Source organism: Pinus tabuliformis, chromosome J, assembly GCF_031772625.1.
Source record: "Pinus tabuliformis cultivar Carrire ecotype Pingquan chromosome J, CPIR1, whole genome shotgun sequence".
In the NCBI taxonomy this organism is placed as follows: domain Eukaryota; kingdom Viridiplantae; phylum Streptophyta; class Pinopsida; order Pinales; family Pinaceae; genus Pinus; species Pinus tabuliformis.
Window position 1 is genome coordinate 288,025,170 of NC_142295.1, and position 20,222 is coordinate 288,045,391.

General features: G+C 38.3%; 1 protein-coding gene across 1 annotated transcript in view; it reads right to left on the bottom strand.

Annotated features, from left to right (window-relative positions):
* LOC149226912 (actin-related protein 2/3 complex subunit 1A-like) overlaps nucleotides 1–20,222 on the bottom strand; it is a 314,210-nt gene that overhangs the window by 111,496 nt on the left and 182,492 nt on the right. The window contains exon 9 of the mRNA XM_089377632.1: nucleotides 20,118–20,160. Coding sequence (XP_089233758.1) covers nucleotides 20,118–20,160 — 43 coding nt within the window. The remainder of the gene's footprint in view (nucleotides 1–20,117; nucleotides 20,161–20,222) is intronic.

The window sequence follows — 20,222 nt, forward strand, 5'->3', positions numbered from 1 at the left end:
TGTGTCGCCAATTGTTGTGGTAAAAACACAACACCCCCCATTATTGATGCGTTCGCTTCAAATAATGGGGACCCTTTCTATAAAAATTTTGGCTAAGCACCTTTTTGATTTTTATTTTAGTTAATTGCCCTACGCTTTCGTTAATTTTTAGTTTTCTTTGGATTCTTGTTTTGATTGCTTTGTTAGAATCGATTTTTTATAAGCTTCCCATTGACGCTTGTTTCGCCTCATTTGGTCAACTGGTTTGAAAATGGCACTCCTTTGAAGTCTCATCATTTATCTAGCCTGGGTTAAAATTGCATAAAATGTACAATATTGCATTTTGTAAATAAATTAGTTCAATAAGGCATTCACTTTAAATATTAACATGTAGCGAGTTTTTACTAACATTTTTTAGATATGCAGCCAAATTATTAATTATCAGAATTTTAAAAAATTCACTCCAATTTCCAAATCAAATCCTAATCCCAAAATCCAAACATTCAAGTGGCTGTAGTTTAGATAATTTCACAACTCAAATAATATTCTTTAACATAAAATAAACCAAAATAAAAAATTAACTTTTAATATTAAATCTTAAATTAATTAAATTAATTATTATTTAAAAATATAATTAATTTAATTAAATTAAAATTTAATATATGAAAAATATAAAAAATCAAAAAACATATCGCATCGGGACTTTTGTATTAACACAGTTTTAAAAACCTCATTACCCTTCCCGATGCGAAGTGCCGATAAGCGAAAATGGAATATCGCATCGGGGAAGTTCATTAGCACATTTTTATGAACCCTTCCATTCTCCCAATTGCCGAAATTTTGAAAACCCCCGAAAGACATGTCGGCATGACACATTAAAGCGAAGTTTAAAAGACAAAATTCAATGTGATATCGGGTTGGAACTCTCGAAGGCTTGTTCGCAATAAACATCATAACACCCATATCCCCGATGCGATATTGCATCGGGGAAGTTCACTTGATACGTTTTAATAAACCCATTGCATGAACTCCGATGCGAATTGCCAATAAAACATGTCATGAGCTTGTTATAAGTTTTGTTTTGAATAAAAAAGAGCTTTTATTCAAAACTTCCCATGGTAAGTTACGTATGAAGAGAGTGTAGGTTATTATGTAGGTTAGTATATTAGTTTGAATTTTAATATGTATTATATTAATTTAATTAATTAATAATATGTAATATATTATATTATTTAAATTAATATGTAATATTTAATTAATTTAATTAATTAATTTAAATATCATTTAAATTAATATTAATTAGTTTTTAGTTAGATTTAATTTGTTTATAAATAATTAGATATTAGTTAGTTAGATTAATAATTAGCAATTAAATTAGAATTAATTAGAAACTAATTTAGAATTAGTTTTTAATTACAATTTTTTTTAGCCCAGCAACAGAATTTCCAGATTCATGCCAGATTTGACTCATCAACTTTGGAAGCTCATAAGATGAGTTATACTTGGCCAAATGAGGCCCAGGACGGCTCATTGGAAAGAGAAAATCAAGGAGAACATTTTGAAGGAGGTTTCACCAACAGATTTGATCATTTATTAGGCCAAAAATCAGGCAGAAGATCAGGCTCCGAATTTTGAAGACAAAATCAATTTTCTGAGTTATTTTCTTCAATTTCATTTATCCAAAGCCTCTTCTAATTGCAGATCCATTGGCCAATGATATTCTTTGCCAATCAAATCATTCCAAGCATCAATACAGAGCTTATATTTTGTTTTCAGTTATTTATTTAAATAAAATTTGATTGGATTTGATTTAAATGCCAGCAATGCCATGATTGATTTTGTTGTTGCATTTTAATTTATTTTGATTTCTTTTTGCAGGAAAACAGTGGGAAGAATATGGAGAAAAGGATCTCAATCAATGAGAAGGCTCCAGCAATTGAAGATCAGGAATTTTGAGCAAATAAAATTGGATTTGGCAGATTTCTCTTCACCAAACTTTCCTCTCAAGAATTCCTTCACAGACAGTATAAATAAAAGATTGCAAAATGGAATATGGGCTGCTCTCCTCTGCAATTTTAGAGCTTCTAAAAGCACTATTGTAATTGGAATTTAGAGTTGTAGGAGAGAGGAGTGAAAAATCTCAGATCTGGGGATTATTGAGGATTTTCCCTTTGTATATTGAATTATGCATGAAGAACAAAGCTTGCACTATTGTGGCTCTAGTTTTGAAGGCAGAAGTTCAAGCAATGTAAAGGGCTGTTGGAGACCAAGATCAGAGAAATGGATGCAATAAATTGGTATTTTTAATACTACTGTTTTGAATATCAGTTTCATTTTTATGGTAACAGTAATGTGTCATTTTATTCATGTTTGTGCACTATTGTCAATATGGGTGGTTTGTCTCAATATTGTTATCATGTATCTCTGTTCTTATGGATTAATTTCTGATTCTTGAGTAACTATTTACTCAGAAATCTGCCTTGTTAAAACTAATTTATTGAATGGTAATATGTTGTGAACTATTTCCACATATTATTGTTTAGTTATTAGATTTGCTGATTTGATAATCAATATCATTTATGTGAACTACTTCCTGAGTGTTGTTGGTTTATTATTTCAGTTAAAAGGTCTCAATAGGATGTGTTTTGATGTCCATAATATCAGTTAATTGAACTACTTCATTAACTTGATATTCATTATAAACAAGACATATCTAAATCCCAATATTTTAATTATCTTGCTCTTAGTTGGGTTAGATCTATATCTGCCTAATTAAGATAGGATTTAGATTAGTTTCTTTTGCTTGCATCATAGAATAAACTTGCATTTAGAGTAAATTCTACATTCTTTTAAGTCCTCTCCTCAAAGAGGCAAAATTTTAGTTGTGGCTTGGCTGAACCCAAATCAGCTTAAGGGTCATTCTCTTGCCTGATCAGCAAGGAGAAGTGATCTGATGTCCCTGTCTATTGGTAGTTAAAGATACATTATAAACCAATAGCAATAGGGAGAAGGTAACTGGACCTAGATGAACAGTCGGAGCCACCACACCAAACGGAAAAGGAGCTGCTTTTAAGGTCCGGACCGGGTGGTTATCCCCCAATGTTGTTGCAGCGATTTTCGAGGCATCAACAGGACACAAGCTCTAAAATCTACACACATTCTCCTAAATCCTTGCGCACAATTAATGCTCAATTTTACACTCTCCACAATCATAGATGATCTCACAAACTTGTGTGTATTATGTGCCTTCATCCTCCACTTTATAGACCCAATTTGAGCATGCAAGGAAGGCCTAGTTCAATTTTAGAAGTCGAGGTCTGACAACGAGTTAACAGAGAGTGATACTATTTCTCTCTCCAATCAACACTTGGAATCTCAACTCGTTCTTCCTTCAATCAAGACTAACTCACTCTGACTGAACTTGTAACTACCAACTTGTTCTGTAGTCAAAGTGATGAAGTCTCCACTAAACTGAAGCTTCAACTCTATGCATGCCATCTTGACAACCATTCTAGTAAACTAGAAATAAACTCATCCTAACTGAAGTCTAACTAATGAGCTCACACTCGTGCTAGAGAAAGTCAAATCGAAGTCTTCATTAGCTTAGGCACAAGCCAGAAGACCTTTACTTGCTACATTTTCAACATTCTTGAAGTCATATTTGTAGCAGACTTGAAGCAAATTTGGAGACCTTATTTTGAGCAGACTTGGAGAGTGTTGAAGCAAACTTTTTGGACCTAACTTTGAAGAGGGGCAGAACTAAAGTTGTTTGAGTGTTGTTGTAATTGGGCCATTGTCCCTGGTATGAGAGCCTAAGAAGATCTTATTTTATTTTTTATTCTATAGGGTGGCAGGGTGGTGCTAGGGAAGGAAGTTGTAGCTTCCTTCAGGAGGTTGTCGCCTCCTTCCAGTGGGAGCTGGTAAATTGGAAGGTGTAGCTTCCTTTGTAATAAAAAAATATTGTATATATATATATATATATATATATATATATATATATATATCTTGGGTTCATTTGATGTGATGTTATTGGTTAATTGTTTTGATACTTAAATTGTTGAAATTTATGAAACTCTGATTCACCCACCCTCTCAGTATTTCCATCAATTGGTATTAGAGTAGGCTACCCTCTAACAATCTAATCACTAGAGGGTAGATTGTGAACTGATAACCACCTAGACCAAAAATTCGATTTCCTTGAGAAAATAATTCTTTCTAGTGCAACGAATTTTCTGAGTGGGACTTTCTGCCTTGGAAATGTGACCGTTCTCATATTTTTGACTTGATTCCTTTTTGGGAAAGATCCTGAATAATTTTTATAATTTTTCCACTTGGAGAGAATTTAATTTTCTCTCATTTTAATTTTTGGCAAATTTTTTAGCTTAATTATTTCGACATTTTTTACTAGAAAATAAAGTAAATGGCTCAAGAGTGGATTTACACATATTTTCCACCCTCAAAGTAGGTCTAAAAAATATTTAGGCGATGATGTCTAATTATGATTAATCATCCACCTAAAATATTCTAGACAACAGCTTTTAGATCAAACATTACATAGACATGCTCGTATAGAAGGAGAAATTGTACAATTAAAACATGACCTCTAGACTCAACCAAAATTTGCAACACTAGACAAATGATCTAGTATGATAAATACATAGACTCGATAACAGTAGGGCTCACCTCAGAGCTTACCATCGATACCCACTCTAGCTTTGGGGTATGTGTGAGAGAAAAACGCTGCGAATTATAAGGGTTGAAAAAGGCAAATAATTGGCGAAGGGTAAAATACTGAAAAACTCCCTAGTGAAACTCTTTGCTAAGAATCAAAGGCTTACCTAGATGTTTTCACATGGCTTCATAGTCATACTAGAATCATTTTTACAATAAAGGCCCACAGGGATGCAGAATTTGGGATTACAATGACTAATTGGAAGTTGCATGATGATAATGACTTTGAAGAATTTAATCTACTGACTTGTACTCTACATCTTGGGGTGGTCAACAAACCCCATTTTTTATGTGTTTCCTCAATACATTTGTGCCAAAGAGGAAGAAACTAACTAAAGTTGTGTACCCCATGGACATAAAGTTAAGTTCCATAGTGAATAACACTTAGGGAATTTAGCTTATATGGAGAATTATAACGTTTGATCATTAATTGGCTAATGCATCACTTCAATACATGTCAAAAGTGGGAATGCATAGTCTAGTGTGTAACACATGGACTTAAACTCCTAGTGACCAATTAGAAAGTGAAATTTAGAAAAAAGGTCTCAATGAAGAATTAGAACAATAAAGTGGCAATAGACAAATACTTAGGCACTCAACCTAAGATTTAGGATTTCAAATTTTAATTGAAATATCCGAAACCAATTAGGTGTCTTCACGCAAGAAAAAGTGAAGACATAAGAAATAGGAGATTAACATAAGGTAAGATTTAGGGATTTAAAGCAAGTTATGCCATGTGCCTCCTAGGAGATGGAATGAATTGGAAATTAAGTGTTAATGTGGATTTTATTTTGGGAAAAGGTAGAAATGTGATGTAATGCACAAAACTCTTGAGGAAAATGGTGAATAGGGGTAAAATGGATTTCATCTAGGCAAAAAGTGATAATAGGTTGTGACAAGCAAACTACCTAGCTGAAATAATGATATGTGATGAAATATGGATAGATAATGAACATAATTATGCTAGAGGACATAAACACAGAGTGAAAGAGACTAGAACATGACCGTGCGACCATCATGATGAAGAAAAGCACATACCACTAAAGCAACCTCCAGCAATATACCAACCTTTGGAAGGCTAAAGTCATCCCATCAATTTGCACAAGACAATAAACACAGAGTGAAAGTGACTAGAACATGACCATCTGACCATCACGATGAAGAAAAGGGCATACCACTAAAGTAACCTCTAGAAATATACCAACCTTTGGAAAGCTAGAATCATCCCATCAATTTATACAAGACCATTTACCACTCATATGAGCATGAGGAGTAACACCAATCCTATGCAATTTGGTTCAAACATTGTCAAGACATACTAATGTCAGCATGTGAATATGCTCGTAATGATCACCTTACTTCTGCACTCTGTAAGAAAAACAAAGAAGAAACAATAACCATAGAAAACATTGTTGAAGGAAGTGTAACTATGTTCGGTCTTCATAAATGTACTTTTGATATTTGTACTTATTCAAGAAAAGAAATATTATTTTATAATATATGACAATGAGTTTCTTGCTCATTGTAGTAGGTCTAGCACATGTCAAAGTGCTATAGGTGAGTCAAATAGTCGAGAAAATATTGAAGGCCTTAAGGGCATGTTACACAATGTATAAATATATATTAAATTCAAAGGGAAATCTCCAAGCAAAGTCAAGTCTACTCCTAGGCAATGGCACCTTCAACAAGCTCCTTCAAGCATGCTACAACACCATGGAAACTATCCAAAGTCTGCTCAACAAGTCAGCCACCAAACTGCCCTCAAAGTCGGCCTACAATTAAGAAGACAAGTCGGCCTAAATGCAGTCAGTCAAGTCAGCTTAAATGGAGGGACAGTCCTCTATTTATAGAGGTTGTCCACTCCAAAGACAACGCATCAATTGTGCTCTGAAATCCACAAGAGAAAGAGAACAAGAAGGTCGAAGGAAGCCAAGGTAAAGGGGCTACTAGGGCAGCGAAGAGAAGAGGAGGAACAACGAAGAGTAAGGGACTGTTTCTAGGGTATACACAGTCACACGTGCGAGGGAATGAAGGACAGTCTGTGGCTATAACAGCAGTAAGATCACAGTTGGATATTTCTGTTTGTTTGGGGCTAAAACTAGGCCCATAAAGGCCTCCTACTCCAGCGTGGAAGAAGGACATCAAGCGAAGTAAGAAAGAAGGAGACCGAAGTATAAAGGATTGTTTCTAGGGCTAGAAACAGTCACACATGCGAGGTGCAGTAAGGGTATGTCTGAGCCATAACAGCAGCTAGTGAACAGTTCATTGTTTGGATGAGAGATCAAGCCTACAAGGACTCCCAAGCCTAGCAAAGGAGCCTATCTCTCTAAGGTAAAAGGACTCTAATTGGAAGACGAAGTGCTAGAAGACAAAGTGTCGGAAGAAGTGCCGGAAGAAGTGCCAAGGTATATGGTGCAGAAAGGAGTAAAGACTTGACTTGTGCTTGGAGGATCTCTTAGTCAAGGGTCTAGGGTTTGGCATTGATCAATAGAAGCTTCAATAAGAGAAATTCACTAAAGGGTTTTCCTCTCAAGAGAAGAGAGGTTTTGGCCCTAGCAAAGAGCCAACATCTTGTGTTCTTGTTTTTATGTTTTGGTAGCAGTTTGATGAAGTACATACATATGCACTAATCAGAAGAAGAAAAAAGACTTCACAAATTGTTATCAAGTAACGAAGAATCACACTACACTACTTTGCCCTAGATTCTTCAACATGGTATCAGAGCTAAGGTGACACATCAAGGAAAGGGCAACTCAAGAACACTCATCAAGGAGAAGCATCTACAAGATTGAAGCATCAAACCTAGAAGTCTCAATCACTTCAAGGTTAAGAAGGGTCTACAATCCATCATTCACCAAGGAGGTCTACAAAGCTAGAAGAAGAGCCTTATATAAAGGCACCCACAAAGAAGAGCAGATTGAAGCAGGACCTACATCAAGCTACAAGTCTTCAAACAAACCTCATCACCAAGCAAGTCCACTTGAAGAACATCAAGATCCAAGGAAGACAAGCCATCAAGCCTTCAAGGAGGAAGCAAATCCATTACATCTCAAAATCTATCAAAAAACTGATCTACTACTCAAAGAGAATGAACTCCTAGAGCATGTCAAAGGGAATATCACTATCCCTGCTAAGGAACAGACTCAAGCCTTATCCAAGTACAATAAGGATGAGACAAGAGCTCAAAAGATTCTGATAGAATCAATCAAAGACTATCTCATTTCTTATGTCTCCAAGTTTGAGACATCAAAAGAAATTTACGATAAGCTAATAGAGCTATTCTCGGTATCCACAACCGAAGAAGTAATATCTCTAAGGAATGAATTATACAAGATGAAGATAACAAAGGAAGGAATAGCTCCCTACTTCATGAAAAATCTCTGAAATGAGAGATCAACTTCAAGAGCTTAGGGAAGTCATGTCTGATAGAGAAATGACAATTGTAGTACTCAGTGCTCTACCTGAGGAGTGGCGAAATGTCACATCTAGCATATATGCCAAGAAGGAAGCAATCACTCTCAGTGAAATGTGGTCTCTATGCAGAACAGAGGAAACCAAACTTAAGGCAAAAGAAAATGTGGAATAAAAGGAGCAAGTATTTGCTACCATGGCCAAAAGAAAGTTTGGTCCACGAAGAACAAACAACAAAGACATGTCCAAGATCCAATGTTTTGGATGCCAAGAATATGGACACTACAAAAGGAATTGTCCTAAGCTTAGAAGGGACAACAACAAAAGGAAGAGGGAAGAAGCTCACATAAGTCAAGAGATGAAAGAAGAAGGAAAGAAGCAAAAGAAGGAAGATCCTCCAGATCTCTACTATGACTAGGTCAAACTCTTTACCTCTAGACTTCTTTCAAAGTTTTGAGTAGAATAGGAGCATGTAGAAATAAATTAAGATTGCATGGCTAGAAACATCATTTAGAATCTAGCAACATAATGTACATAGAGTTCTAGATACTTATGTACATGTATCATTTATGATAAGAACAAAAATGCATAAGTAGAAATATCTTCTAGAATATAGGAGCATGGCAGAGATAGCTCAAGATATTCGTGTAGAAGAAGCATACCTATTATAGGACCTCATACATGATAAAAGAAAAATTGATCATGATAAGAATCTTAGAAGACCTACATCATCAAAAGAAAGGAAACATTTGCAAGCCAAGGATCTTTATGATCCTATGATGGAATCTTCAAAAGAAGGTTCATGGACCAAAGAAGATGTCTCATTGGGAATTCCATTCATGGGTTTCAAGAAAAGAATGATATGCAGGCAAGCTAAGATGAAGAAAGAAGGGCCACACCAACGGATGATCAAAGGATAATCAAGATGAGGTATGTATGCATCAAAGTTTAATTCATGTTATCATTTGTATATTATTAAGTCATGGGTATAGTTCTATAACATGATCAAGCATGAAAGAATCTCTTTCACCAAGAACATGCTCGAAGGCATGTACCACAATGCAATGAAGGTCAACAAAAGAATATGCTCACATAAGGAGCATAAGATTGCTGACTAAGAAGCAAGAAGAAATGTTGACAAGTCCAAGAAAGCAAGCAATGAAGGAATGCTCTCACAAGAAGCATTAGATGGTTGACCTATCTATCTGAGAAGAAGCTAATGAAGAAAGAGATCAAGCATGTGAAGAACACCATGATCACCAAGAATCACTATCTGACAAAATGCCTTGAAAGATATCTCCCGAAAGAAGGCAGGACAACTCTGATAAAGGAAGAAAGGACCCTTGACACCTATGAAGGCCTTGGAGATATAAAATGTTAATTTTATGCAACAATGGTATGCTCTATGCTTTAGAGCAATTTTACTTCAATTTCTTTATTAGCCCAGTATCAATATTTAGATTAGCAATCACATCAACATGAAAGTAAAATGCAGATAGAACATAAACATAAACAGTAGAAAACAAGCCAAGACAAGAGGACACAAGATGTGGCACCAGCCAAGGACAAACCCCAATGTGGGGAAACCCTTGATCAAATCTTCTTTTAGCCTTCAATAGTTTAGCAGAGAGAGATAGTACAATTTACAAATCTGATAATTTATAATAGTAGCAAAAGAGCCCTAACCAAAAAATTCAACGTTGGTCAACAGGGCAGATTTGACCCTCAGCAAATCAGTCAACTTCAGCCAACTTCAACCTCCAAACAGCAAGATAAAACAACCCTCAAAACAGTCAAATTTAACCCAGTCAAAGTCTGGTCAAACAGCCCACCTGCGATCAGCCCTAGTTGCAGTCAACGCTGGTCAACGCTTGGACAAACTGTCCAAAAATTTGGTCTCCTAAAATTTCGGCCTAGTGAAATTTCGCTCCCCTGAAATTTCGTTCTCTTGAAATTTCGGACGTGTGGAGAGAGAGAGGCCCAGCAATCCGTACCCAATCAATGAGGAGAGAGAGAGAGAGAGAAGTGTGAAGATGAGTGTGTCCAAATGAGGCTAAGTCGCCTTCTATTTATATGCAACATTGAGGATGAATAGACGTGATTGTTGGGCTTTTGACCCTACATAAGTTTGTTGGCCGACCTTGACAATTTGACCATAATCAAAATAAATTCATAACTTCATTTGTACACGTCAGAATCGGATGATCTTTAGATCAATCCTACACCTCTCGAAGAGAGGAATTCATGAAAAATATTAGTTGTCATAAATAAGATGACCCATGTGGAGTTTGGCCCTAGTTGCCAATTTTAACACTCCCTCTCAATTAGGGAGAACTCCACCTGCTAATCCATCTGCCAATCTGTACCATCTCTGCCATCCATGCACTGCTCTGCTAAACTATGAAGAAGAACAAGTGATTGAGAATGTATCATACCATTCTCTACTGACCCGAAGGCAATGCCAATCAAAAGAGAGTGTCTCATACCACTCGTACTGACCCAAAATCAGTTCCCATTGATCCCAGATCAATATTAGACATCCTAGCATAGGGAGTACGGCAGTACACGATGCGTCCATCGGTAGTACTATGGTCCCTATCCTCATTTCCCTACTCATTGGCCAGATGAGAGGTACTTCCCATGAGTCACAAACTGCATGGGTAGGATGTCTTGGCCGGGGAAGGATGAACCACTCATCCTGCCCACATGTCGCCAAGGGGTATCGCAGGGGAAGGCTGAACCACTCACGTTGTACACAACAAACCACTAGGGGAAGGCTGAACCGCTCACCCTATGGTTGCTCATCGCTCCAAGCAGTACCCCAAGCCCCCTAGAGCTCCCAGAGCACAATGTCCATCTCATACAGGATCTTCATAAGAGGGTCTCTCCATGACTCCAAGTCGTTCTCGAAAGGCCAAGAATTTGACCTTCCCCAGGGGCTTTGTTAAAATATCAGTGACCTGCTCATCAGTCCCAATGTGATGGAGCCTTATTGCTCCTCATTGTACCATATCCCGGATAAAGTGGTACCTGATATCTATATGCTTGGAGCAATCATGAAATACGAGATTCTCTGATAATCGGATCCCACTCTGGTTGTCACAAAAGATCACAGTGGTATCCAGCACATGTCCAAACAACTCACTGAAGAGCTTCCTCAACCAGACAGCTTCACAAGAGGCCATACTAGCAGCTATGTATTCGGCCTCGGTAGTGCTCAAGGCAACCGATTTTTGCTTCCTATTCATCCAGGATATCGAAGCAGAACCCAAATAAAAACAACATCCAGAAGTGCTCTTGCGATCCACCACACTGCCAACCCAATCAGCATCAGAATAACCATGCAGCCTCACATCTCTGGCAGTGTATCTCAGTCCATGAGTGATTGTGCCCCGAAGATATCTCAGAAGATTCTTGGCACCAATCCAATGTATATGATGAGGCTCAACCATATATTGGCTCAATGTGTTAACTGCAAAACATATATCCGGACGGGAGTTCACCAAGAACATCAATGCTCCTATGAGTTGACGATACTTAGAAGCATTTCCCAATTCAGGTCCAACAAACTACCACATAACTTCTTAAAGTTAAGATCCATCGGAGTAGTCACAAGCTTGCAGTCCACCATCCCAAATCTTTCCAATATCTTCACAACATATTTTCCTTGAGAGAGGAAAATTTCACCTGGCTTTTGCCAAACCTCCAACCCTAGGAAATAGTGCATCAGTCCTAGGTCCTTCATCTCAAATTCAAAAGCCAACTCCCTCTTACATTTTTAAATGACAAGGTCTGCACTTCCATCAACTCCATGCTTGATTTTGTAGAGCCACTTAGAGGTGACAACCGATTTGTCCTAGGGTCTAAGGACCACATCCCAGACATCATTCTTCATAATTGACTCGTATTCTTCATTCATAACATCCTTCCATACTTGATGCTTCACGGCTTCTTCGAATGAAGGCTCATTTTGAATGATAGTGCTCATGGCGGTCAAATATCCTTCATACCTGTTCAGCTTCTTGCTTTCACGAAAAGTCCCCCTTGGTGCAATGTGTCTCTCGGCATCTTCAAGAGTCTCCCTAAGCCATGAGGGTCTCCTTTTGGAGGAGGAGGGCTCATGAGGAGGAGGATCAATAGGATCCATAGGTTCATCAACATCAGGCATCATTTCGTCTTCTTTTGCACCCTAATTTCCGGTGCCAGCTTCTTTGTCCTTCCTTAGGAAAGGAAGGTTGTTGATCTTCCTGAGGGCCATATCTTCGTCGAATTCAACATCATGACTTATCTCAACTTCCTTTTGACCAACCAAATAAAATATATTTTACTTAGAATTTTCACTATAGCCCACAAAGATTCCTTCCTTCCCAGATGCACCCAATTTGCTTTATTTCTCTTTCAGCACATGAAAATATACAGGGCTTCCAAAAATTCTAAAATGAGAGACATCGGGTTTCTTACCAGTGAACATTTCGAGAGTCTTGGAGTCCAATGCTTGATGAGGGCATCGGTTTTGAACATACACGGCGGTATTTGCAGCTTCAGCCCATAGGAACTTCGGAAGGTCTTGATCATGAAGCATGGTACGAACTGCATCTACAATAGAGCGATTCTTCCTTTTAGCCACACCATTTTGCTCAAGAGTGTATGGCATTGTAGTCTCCCTCTTAATGCCAGCTTCTCTGCAATAATCTTGCAATTCATTGGATTCGTACTCGGTCCCATTGTCAGTCCTCAATATCTTGATTTTCTTCTCGAATTGGTTTTCGATCAAGGCTTTGAAGTGTTGGAACTAGGTGAACACTTCATCCTTCTTCTCCAAGAAGTAGATCCAGGTCTTGCGAGAATAATCATCCGTAAAGGTGAGATAACATAAGTATCCTCCCAAAGAGTTTACGGGCATCATACCAGATATGTCGGAGTGGATCAATTGCAATATATTTGTGGTCTTGCTATTACTTGAGGGGAATGGTCCCCTTGTAAGTTTCCTTTGGCACATCCCAGACATACACCTTCATGCTCTACTTTGAACTCGAGCATACCTGTCACCATCTTTCTCACATCAGGTAGATCCTTATAATGAAGATGGGAAAACCTTCGGTGCCATAGTTCAGATTGTAGAGATGTGTCACAAGACATGGCTCCGAATGGACTTCCTCCAACTTGATACAAAGCGTCAACCCTGAACCCAAGAGTAAAAGCATCTTTAAAATTTCTTTTCCAAACATGTATCTTTCCATCGATGAATGCCACCTCGAATCCTTTGTCCTCCATGGCTCAAATGGACACCAGGTTCTTCTTGAGATCAGGTACATATAGTACTTCTTGCAAATGAATAGTGTTACCTTAATTCAATTGAAGGGTAACATTCCCTACTCCCTTCACGGTATAGGTGGCATCGTCTCCAAGGATGATCTCCAAGTTTGTCTCCTTTTCTATCAGATTAGAGAGGGCTTACTTGTATCCGGTGAAGTGCCTTGAGGCACCACTATCAATCAGCCAATTTCCCAAAATGTCCAGAGGAGAGGCAGTGGAGAGGGTCAATACGCTTTTTGCTTATTGTTAACAACATTTGATTCTTCATACCTGGAGTTCCTTGATTTCTTGGAGGATCGACCATTTCCTTGATGTCCCGCATTCCTTTTTCCTTTGCCATTGGACCTGCCATTCCTTTGATCGTTGTTGTTAAAGTTGCCCCTGGAATGATTGTAATCATCAGCATGCAATGTGTCCCTTCTATTTGGACACTCCCTTGCATAGTGGCCAAACTTATTGCAAACAAAGCACCTGTCCTTCCTTCCTCCCTTAGATCCAAGCTTTCCATGGAAATGACCTTTAGACCCTACATTATTTCTCCTTTTGTCTTGAGCGGAGAATGCAGTGGGGTTTCTTCTATTAGAAGGCATTTCTTGCTCCACCATTCTTGTTTCTTCTTGAATGCATCTCGACATCAATTCTTCAAACCTTGGAATTCGATCATTGTTGAGGATGGTGGTTCTAAATACATACCACTCAAGTGCGAGTCCTCCAAGGGTGGTGACAGTACGTTCCATGTCAGGAATGACTTCTCCAACCGAGAGTAGATCATTCTTGATATCAGTAATTCTCAAGAAATAGGATTGAATATCCTCGTCCTTGCCCTTCTTAATATCCATCAACTTATTCTTGAGAAATAGAATTTGATTAACATTACTAACCTTGAACATGTCGACCAACCTGACGTAGATCTCCTTAGAGGTCTTCAATTGGATATGTAGGCCACCAGATGCTTGTCAATGGAATCCTTGATAATCTTCTTTGCTTTGACTTTAGCCCTATTGTACTTGGTCTTCACAGTAGCCGATGCATTTGAAGGAGGTTTAGGGACTTTACCCTGAACATAGTCCATCACTTCTTTTTCTTCCAAGGTCAAATCAAGGCACATCTTCCATCCATGATAGTCAAATTTATCATGGAGCTTGTTTTCAGTCGGGAAGTAGGATAAGGAACCCATTGAACCTTTTGTCTGTGTCCAACTCTCTTTGGTGATTGCTCTTTCACTCTTGCTTGGGCTTTCTCTTCACCTCAGCTCTGATACCATGTTAATTTTATGCAACAATGGTATGTTCCATGCTTTTGAGCAATTTTACTTCAATTTCTTTATTAGCCTAGTATCAATATTCAGATTAGTAATCACATCAACATGATAGTAAAATGCAGATAGAACATAAACATAAACAGTAGAAGACGAGGACAAAAGATGTGGCACCATCCAAGGACAAACCCCAATGTGGGGAAACCCTTGATCAAATCTCCTTTTAGTCTTCAATAGTTCAGCAGAGAGAGAGTACAATTTACAAATCTGATAATTTATAACAGCAGCAAAAGAGCCCTAACCAAAAAAGTCAACGTTGGTCAACAGGGCAAATTTGACCCTTAGTAAATCAGTCAACTTCAGTGAACTTCAGCCTCCAAACAGCAAGATAAAACAGCCCTTAAAACAGTCAAATTCAGCCCAGTCAAAGTCTGGTCAAATAGCCCACCTGCGATCAACCCTAGCTGCAGTCAACGTTGGTCAACTCTTGGTCAAACTATCCAGAAATTCAGTCTCTTGAAATTTTAGCCTCGTGAAATTTCGCTCTCCTGAAATTTTTGCCTCCTGAAATTCTGCTCTCCTGAAATTTCGGACGTGTGGAGAGAGAGAGGCCCAGAAATTCGTACCCAATCAATGAGGAGAGAGAGAGAGAAGTGTGAAGATGAGTGTGTCCAAATGAGGCTAAGTCACCTTCTATTTATATGCAATGTTGAGGATGAATAGACATGATTGTTGGGCTTCTGAGCCTACATAAGTTTGATGGCTGACCTTGACAATTTGACCATAATCAAAATAAATTCATAACTTCATTTGTACATGTTTGAATCGGATGATCTCTAGATCAATCCTACACCTCTCGGACAGAGGAATCCAAGAAAAATATCAGCTGTCATAAATAAGATGACCCATGTGGAGTTTGGCCCTAGTTGCCAATTTTAACATAAAAGGTGTAGATAACTGATTCTACTCCACAAAGATGTTGTGATGAAGAAGCCATCCAACAAAAGAAAAAGCAATGTTGAAGCAATATCAGGATAAAGTCATGATGGGATACTAGGTCAAAGCATGTAACCTAGCAAGTACATTGAAGCATCCATGAGAAAAATATTCCGAAGCATGAACAAGATGACAAAGGAGTAGCCAAGACAACAAGAAAACCTAATGGTCACTTTCCATGAAGCAATGACATGACAAACCAAAAAGGAAAGTGATCAATGGATGGTACCCTACCTAGAAGAAGTTCGAACAAAGACTTCATGACATCAAGAAAGGAAGGATATCAAGCAGTTGAAGAACCCACGAAGAAGAAGTTGATGAAGGAAAGAGTCCCCAGTTAAGAGGGAGCTCTGACAGGTCCCTGATCAAGAGGGAGTTTTGGATCACCCCTGATTACAAAGGAGTGATAATTGTGTTTTCCATTTCATGGGTCATGCACTAGACCAAGACTAACAGCCATAAGTCTAGATGAAGGCTATGAATGGAAATGTAGACACAAGTTAGACACAACATTCTTGTCTTCACTTAGAAAGAAAGAATGGGAGGATTGGGTAATCATCTAGCATCGGATACTCTTTGAGGATGTGTAGGGCATCCAAGACAAGAGTAGGCAAGAGGATCGATATTCTTTGAGGGTTGGGAACCCAAGATAACAATAGTCCTAGAAGGTCATACTCGGTGAACACCTGGGTGGGTATGTACCTTGAGAGACAATGATAAACGTGTCGTACCTTGAGAGACAATGATAAACGTGTCTATAAATCATTAGTCTCGCCAGCATTGTAGCTCATGGTCTCGTAAAGAGATGGAGTTGCTAGTCAAGGCCTTGCACTATTGCAATGCTGATGAATATGATGCTATAACAGATGGACTGCAAATCCGGTTTCTCTTATGTGAATTCTTCAAGATTGATAATAGCCAAACACCTTGTAATGTTGTATGAATACCTCCCTAGTTAAGACGGAGTGTTGAAGGAAGTGTAACTAGGTTCGGTCTTCATAAATGTACTTTTGATATTTGTACTTATTCAAGAAAAGAAATATTATTTTATAATATATGACAATGAGTTTCTTTCTCATTGTAGTAGGTCTAGCACATGTCAAAGTGCTATAGGTGAGTCAAATAGTCAAGAGAAAATATTGAAGGCCTTAAGGGCATGTTACACTATGTATAAATATATATTAAAGTCAAAGGGAAACCTCCAAGCAAAGTCAAGTCTACTCCTAGGCAATGGCACCTTCAACAAGCTCCTTCAAGCATGCTACAACACCATGGAAACTATCTGAAGTCTGCTCAACAAGTCAGCCACCAAACTTCCCTCAAAGTCGACCTACAATTAAGAAGACAAGTCAGCCTAAATGCAGTCAGTCAAGTCAGCTTAAATGGAGGGACAGTCCTCTATTTATAGAGGCTGCCCACTCCAAATACAACGCATCAATTGTGCTCTGAAATCCGCAAGAGAAAGAGAACAAGAAGGTCGATGGAAGCCAAGGTAAAGGGGCTACTAGGGCAGCGAAGAGAAGAGGAGGAACAGCAAAGAGTAAGGGACTGTTTCTATGGTATACACAGTCACATGTGCAAGGGAATGAAGGACAGTTTGCGGCTATAACAGCAGTAAGATCACAGTTGGATATTTCTGTTTGTTTGGGGCTAAAACTAGGCCCATAAAGGCCTCCTACTCCAGCGTGGAAGAAGGACATCAAGCGAAGTAAGAAAGAAGGAGACCGAAGTATAAAGGACTGTTTCTAGGGCTAGAAACAGTCACACATGCTAGGTGCAGTAAGGGTATGTCTGAGCCATAACAGCAGCTAGTGAACAGTTCATTGTTTGGATGAGAGATCAACCCTGCAAGCTATGTCACACGGTTCGAGTTCAAATTCGAGTTCGACAACGATTAGGTTCGATTCAGGTTCGAATTTTCCTATCAGGTTCGAATGAGGTTCGGCATTAGGTTCGACTATACATATTTTTCAATATATATATATATATATATCAAAATAATAGAAAATTCAAAATCGATCCATAAACAGTATTTGTCAGGATTTTGGGAAGTTATTCTTGAGTATCTGCCAACAATCTATTCTGTTTGCAATAACTTAATGGAGCTGAACTTCAACAATGCTGTTATAACTTATGGGTAGCAGGGAGTTGGAGAAGATTGTTTGCGATTGCCCAAAATTGTAGCATCTTTGGGTTTTAGACACAGTGGAAGATGATCTTATTGACAAAGAGGCTGCCCCCCCTGTAATTTGTAAATAAGACTGAAGATGTGGTAGATAGAGAAGACAATGGTATGTTATAGCAAAAAGTTAAAAATATCAGTGTGAATATGAAAACTGAGAAGCAAGTGCAGAATAAATTTGTTGATAATGTTACATCTTGCTCACAACTTGGGAAAAATGAGATGAATGTTGAATATGAAAACCAAAACAGAGGCCAGTTAGAGTTTCGTATCAATTGAAAGACAACATCAAGGTACAAGTTGACAACTAACATAAATGACATAAAAATGTCCAGGTATATGGGAATCGGGATGCCCAAGTTTCCTTCAAAATGAAGCTCCCACCCTTGTTCATGCTATACAGGCTGTTTTCAGCTTAATAAAGGCTTCATAAAAGAGTATTTCCAAATGGAATAAACTAGTATTTACAAATGAAATTAAAGCGATTTTGAGAGTTCAAAAGATGTTAACCTAGCTTTCGGAATGCCTTCTCAATGATAAGTTGATCAATGATAACTAACATAAATGGCACAAAAAAATGCAAGCTATTTAGGGTACGCAAGTTTCCTCCAAAAACGAGGCTCCTGTCCTGGTTCAAGGCTGGAAGAACCTTCTGGGTAGGGGCCAGGGCTGAGGTTTTTCCATACATGTAAAATACTAAATTTCCGATAACAGATTTCTAAGAAAAATCAAATCTAAATGTGTGGATTTTCATCCAAATCTACCAAGGCTACAGTGAACACTGACAGAACCAGAAACAGGACTTCAAGGGCGTTGGGGAATAAGAAACGTGAACCACTTCCCTCACCAGTCACAGGCTACAGCATACAATGATACAACACGACTGTAAAATTGAGTTTTGGAGGATAAGAAATCTACTTTACGGTTACCAAAAACAGGAAACATAAACATGTTACATAACGAGAAACAAAACAGAACAAGAAAAAAGACTACAGAGTTTTGGCGAATAAGCAACATGTACCCACGGGCCACGTGCCACGGGCCACTCCCTTCCCTGCATATTTCATGCATATAAAAAAGAATGGTGGTGTATAAATGTAGTCCCAATGGGGGAATGGGAATGACAATGGGAACAGAAACGGAATGAGAAACAGCTAGGCAGCCGCAGCAATGAAATTATTAACACATAATTGGAAACGGAATGAGAAACAGGCTGGGAAGCGATGAAAAAAACCGGTGTGCGACCCAAAACTGCCAAAAAAAAACCATCGAACCTCAAAAAAACCGCTAAAATTCGCCTTAAAGTATGTTCAGTTTCGATCTTCAAATTCGATTTTTCAGGTTCGATTTTCAAGTTCGATTAGGTTCGATTAGGTTCAAATTCGTTCAGGTTCGCCGATCAGGTTCGACTTTCAGGTTCGGCGAACCTGAACGAATTTCAAAAAAAATTTCAGGTTCGGCGAATTTCGAACCTGAACCTTCAGGTTCGCCGAACCCTGTGACATAGCCTGCAAGGACTCCCAAGCCTAGCGAAGGAGCCTATCTCTCTAAGGTAAAAGGACTCTAATTGGAAGACGAAGTGCTAGAAGACAAAGTGTCGGAAGAAGTGCCAAAAGAAGTGCCAGAAGAAGTGCCGAGGCATATGGTGCAGAAAGGAGTAAAGACTTGACTTCTGCTTGGAGGATCTCTTAGTCATGGGTCTAGGGTTTGGCATTGATCAATAGAAGCTTCAATAACAAAACTGCACTAAAGGGTTTTCCTCTCAAGAGAAGAGAGGTTTTGGCCCTAGCAGAGAGCCAACATCTTGTGTTCTTGTTTTTATGTATTGGTAGCAGTTTGATGAAGTACATATATATGCACTAATAAGAAGAAGAAGAATAACCAAACAAGAAAAGTAAAAAGACTTCACAAATTGTTATCAAGTAACGAAGAATCACACTACACTACTTTGCCCTAGATTCTTCAACAAATATTGGATGTTCACTCCCACCTGTTCACAGACAGTAGACTATGATGAGCATTGAATCTGCACCATGCCTCAACGCTTTTTTTGAAAACAATGTTCATATAAGAAACAAAGAAGATTTAAGAATTTACACAAGGGGCATACATTGAGTACAAGGAATACTTGCAGTTTGTCTACAACAATTTATTAATTATGCTTCAGAAAGATGCCTTGAAGAAAAATCAAATTCATGGCTAACTTCAACTCATCATGAAGAATTTTTAAATAAGATAAAGGACCTCTCCAAACTTCATGTCACCAGAAGGGCCAGCTGTGGAATCCCTGCATAAACAGTAAAAGATCAAGTTAGGTTGCATACTCTAGAGTGTCAAAATTACAAAGAA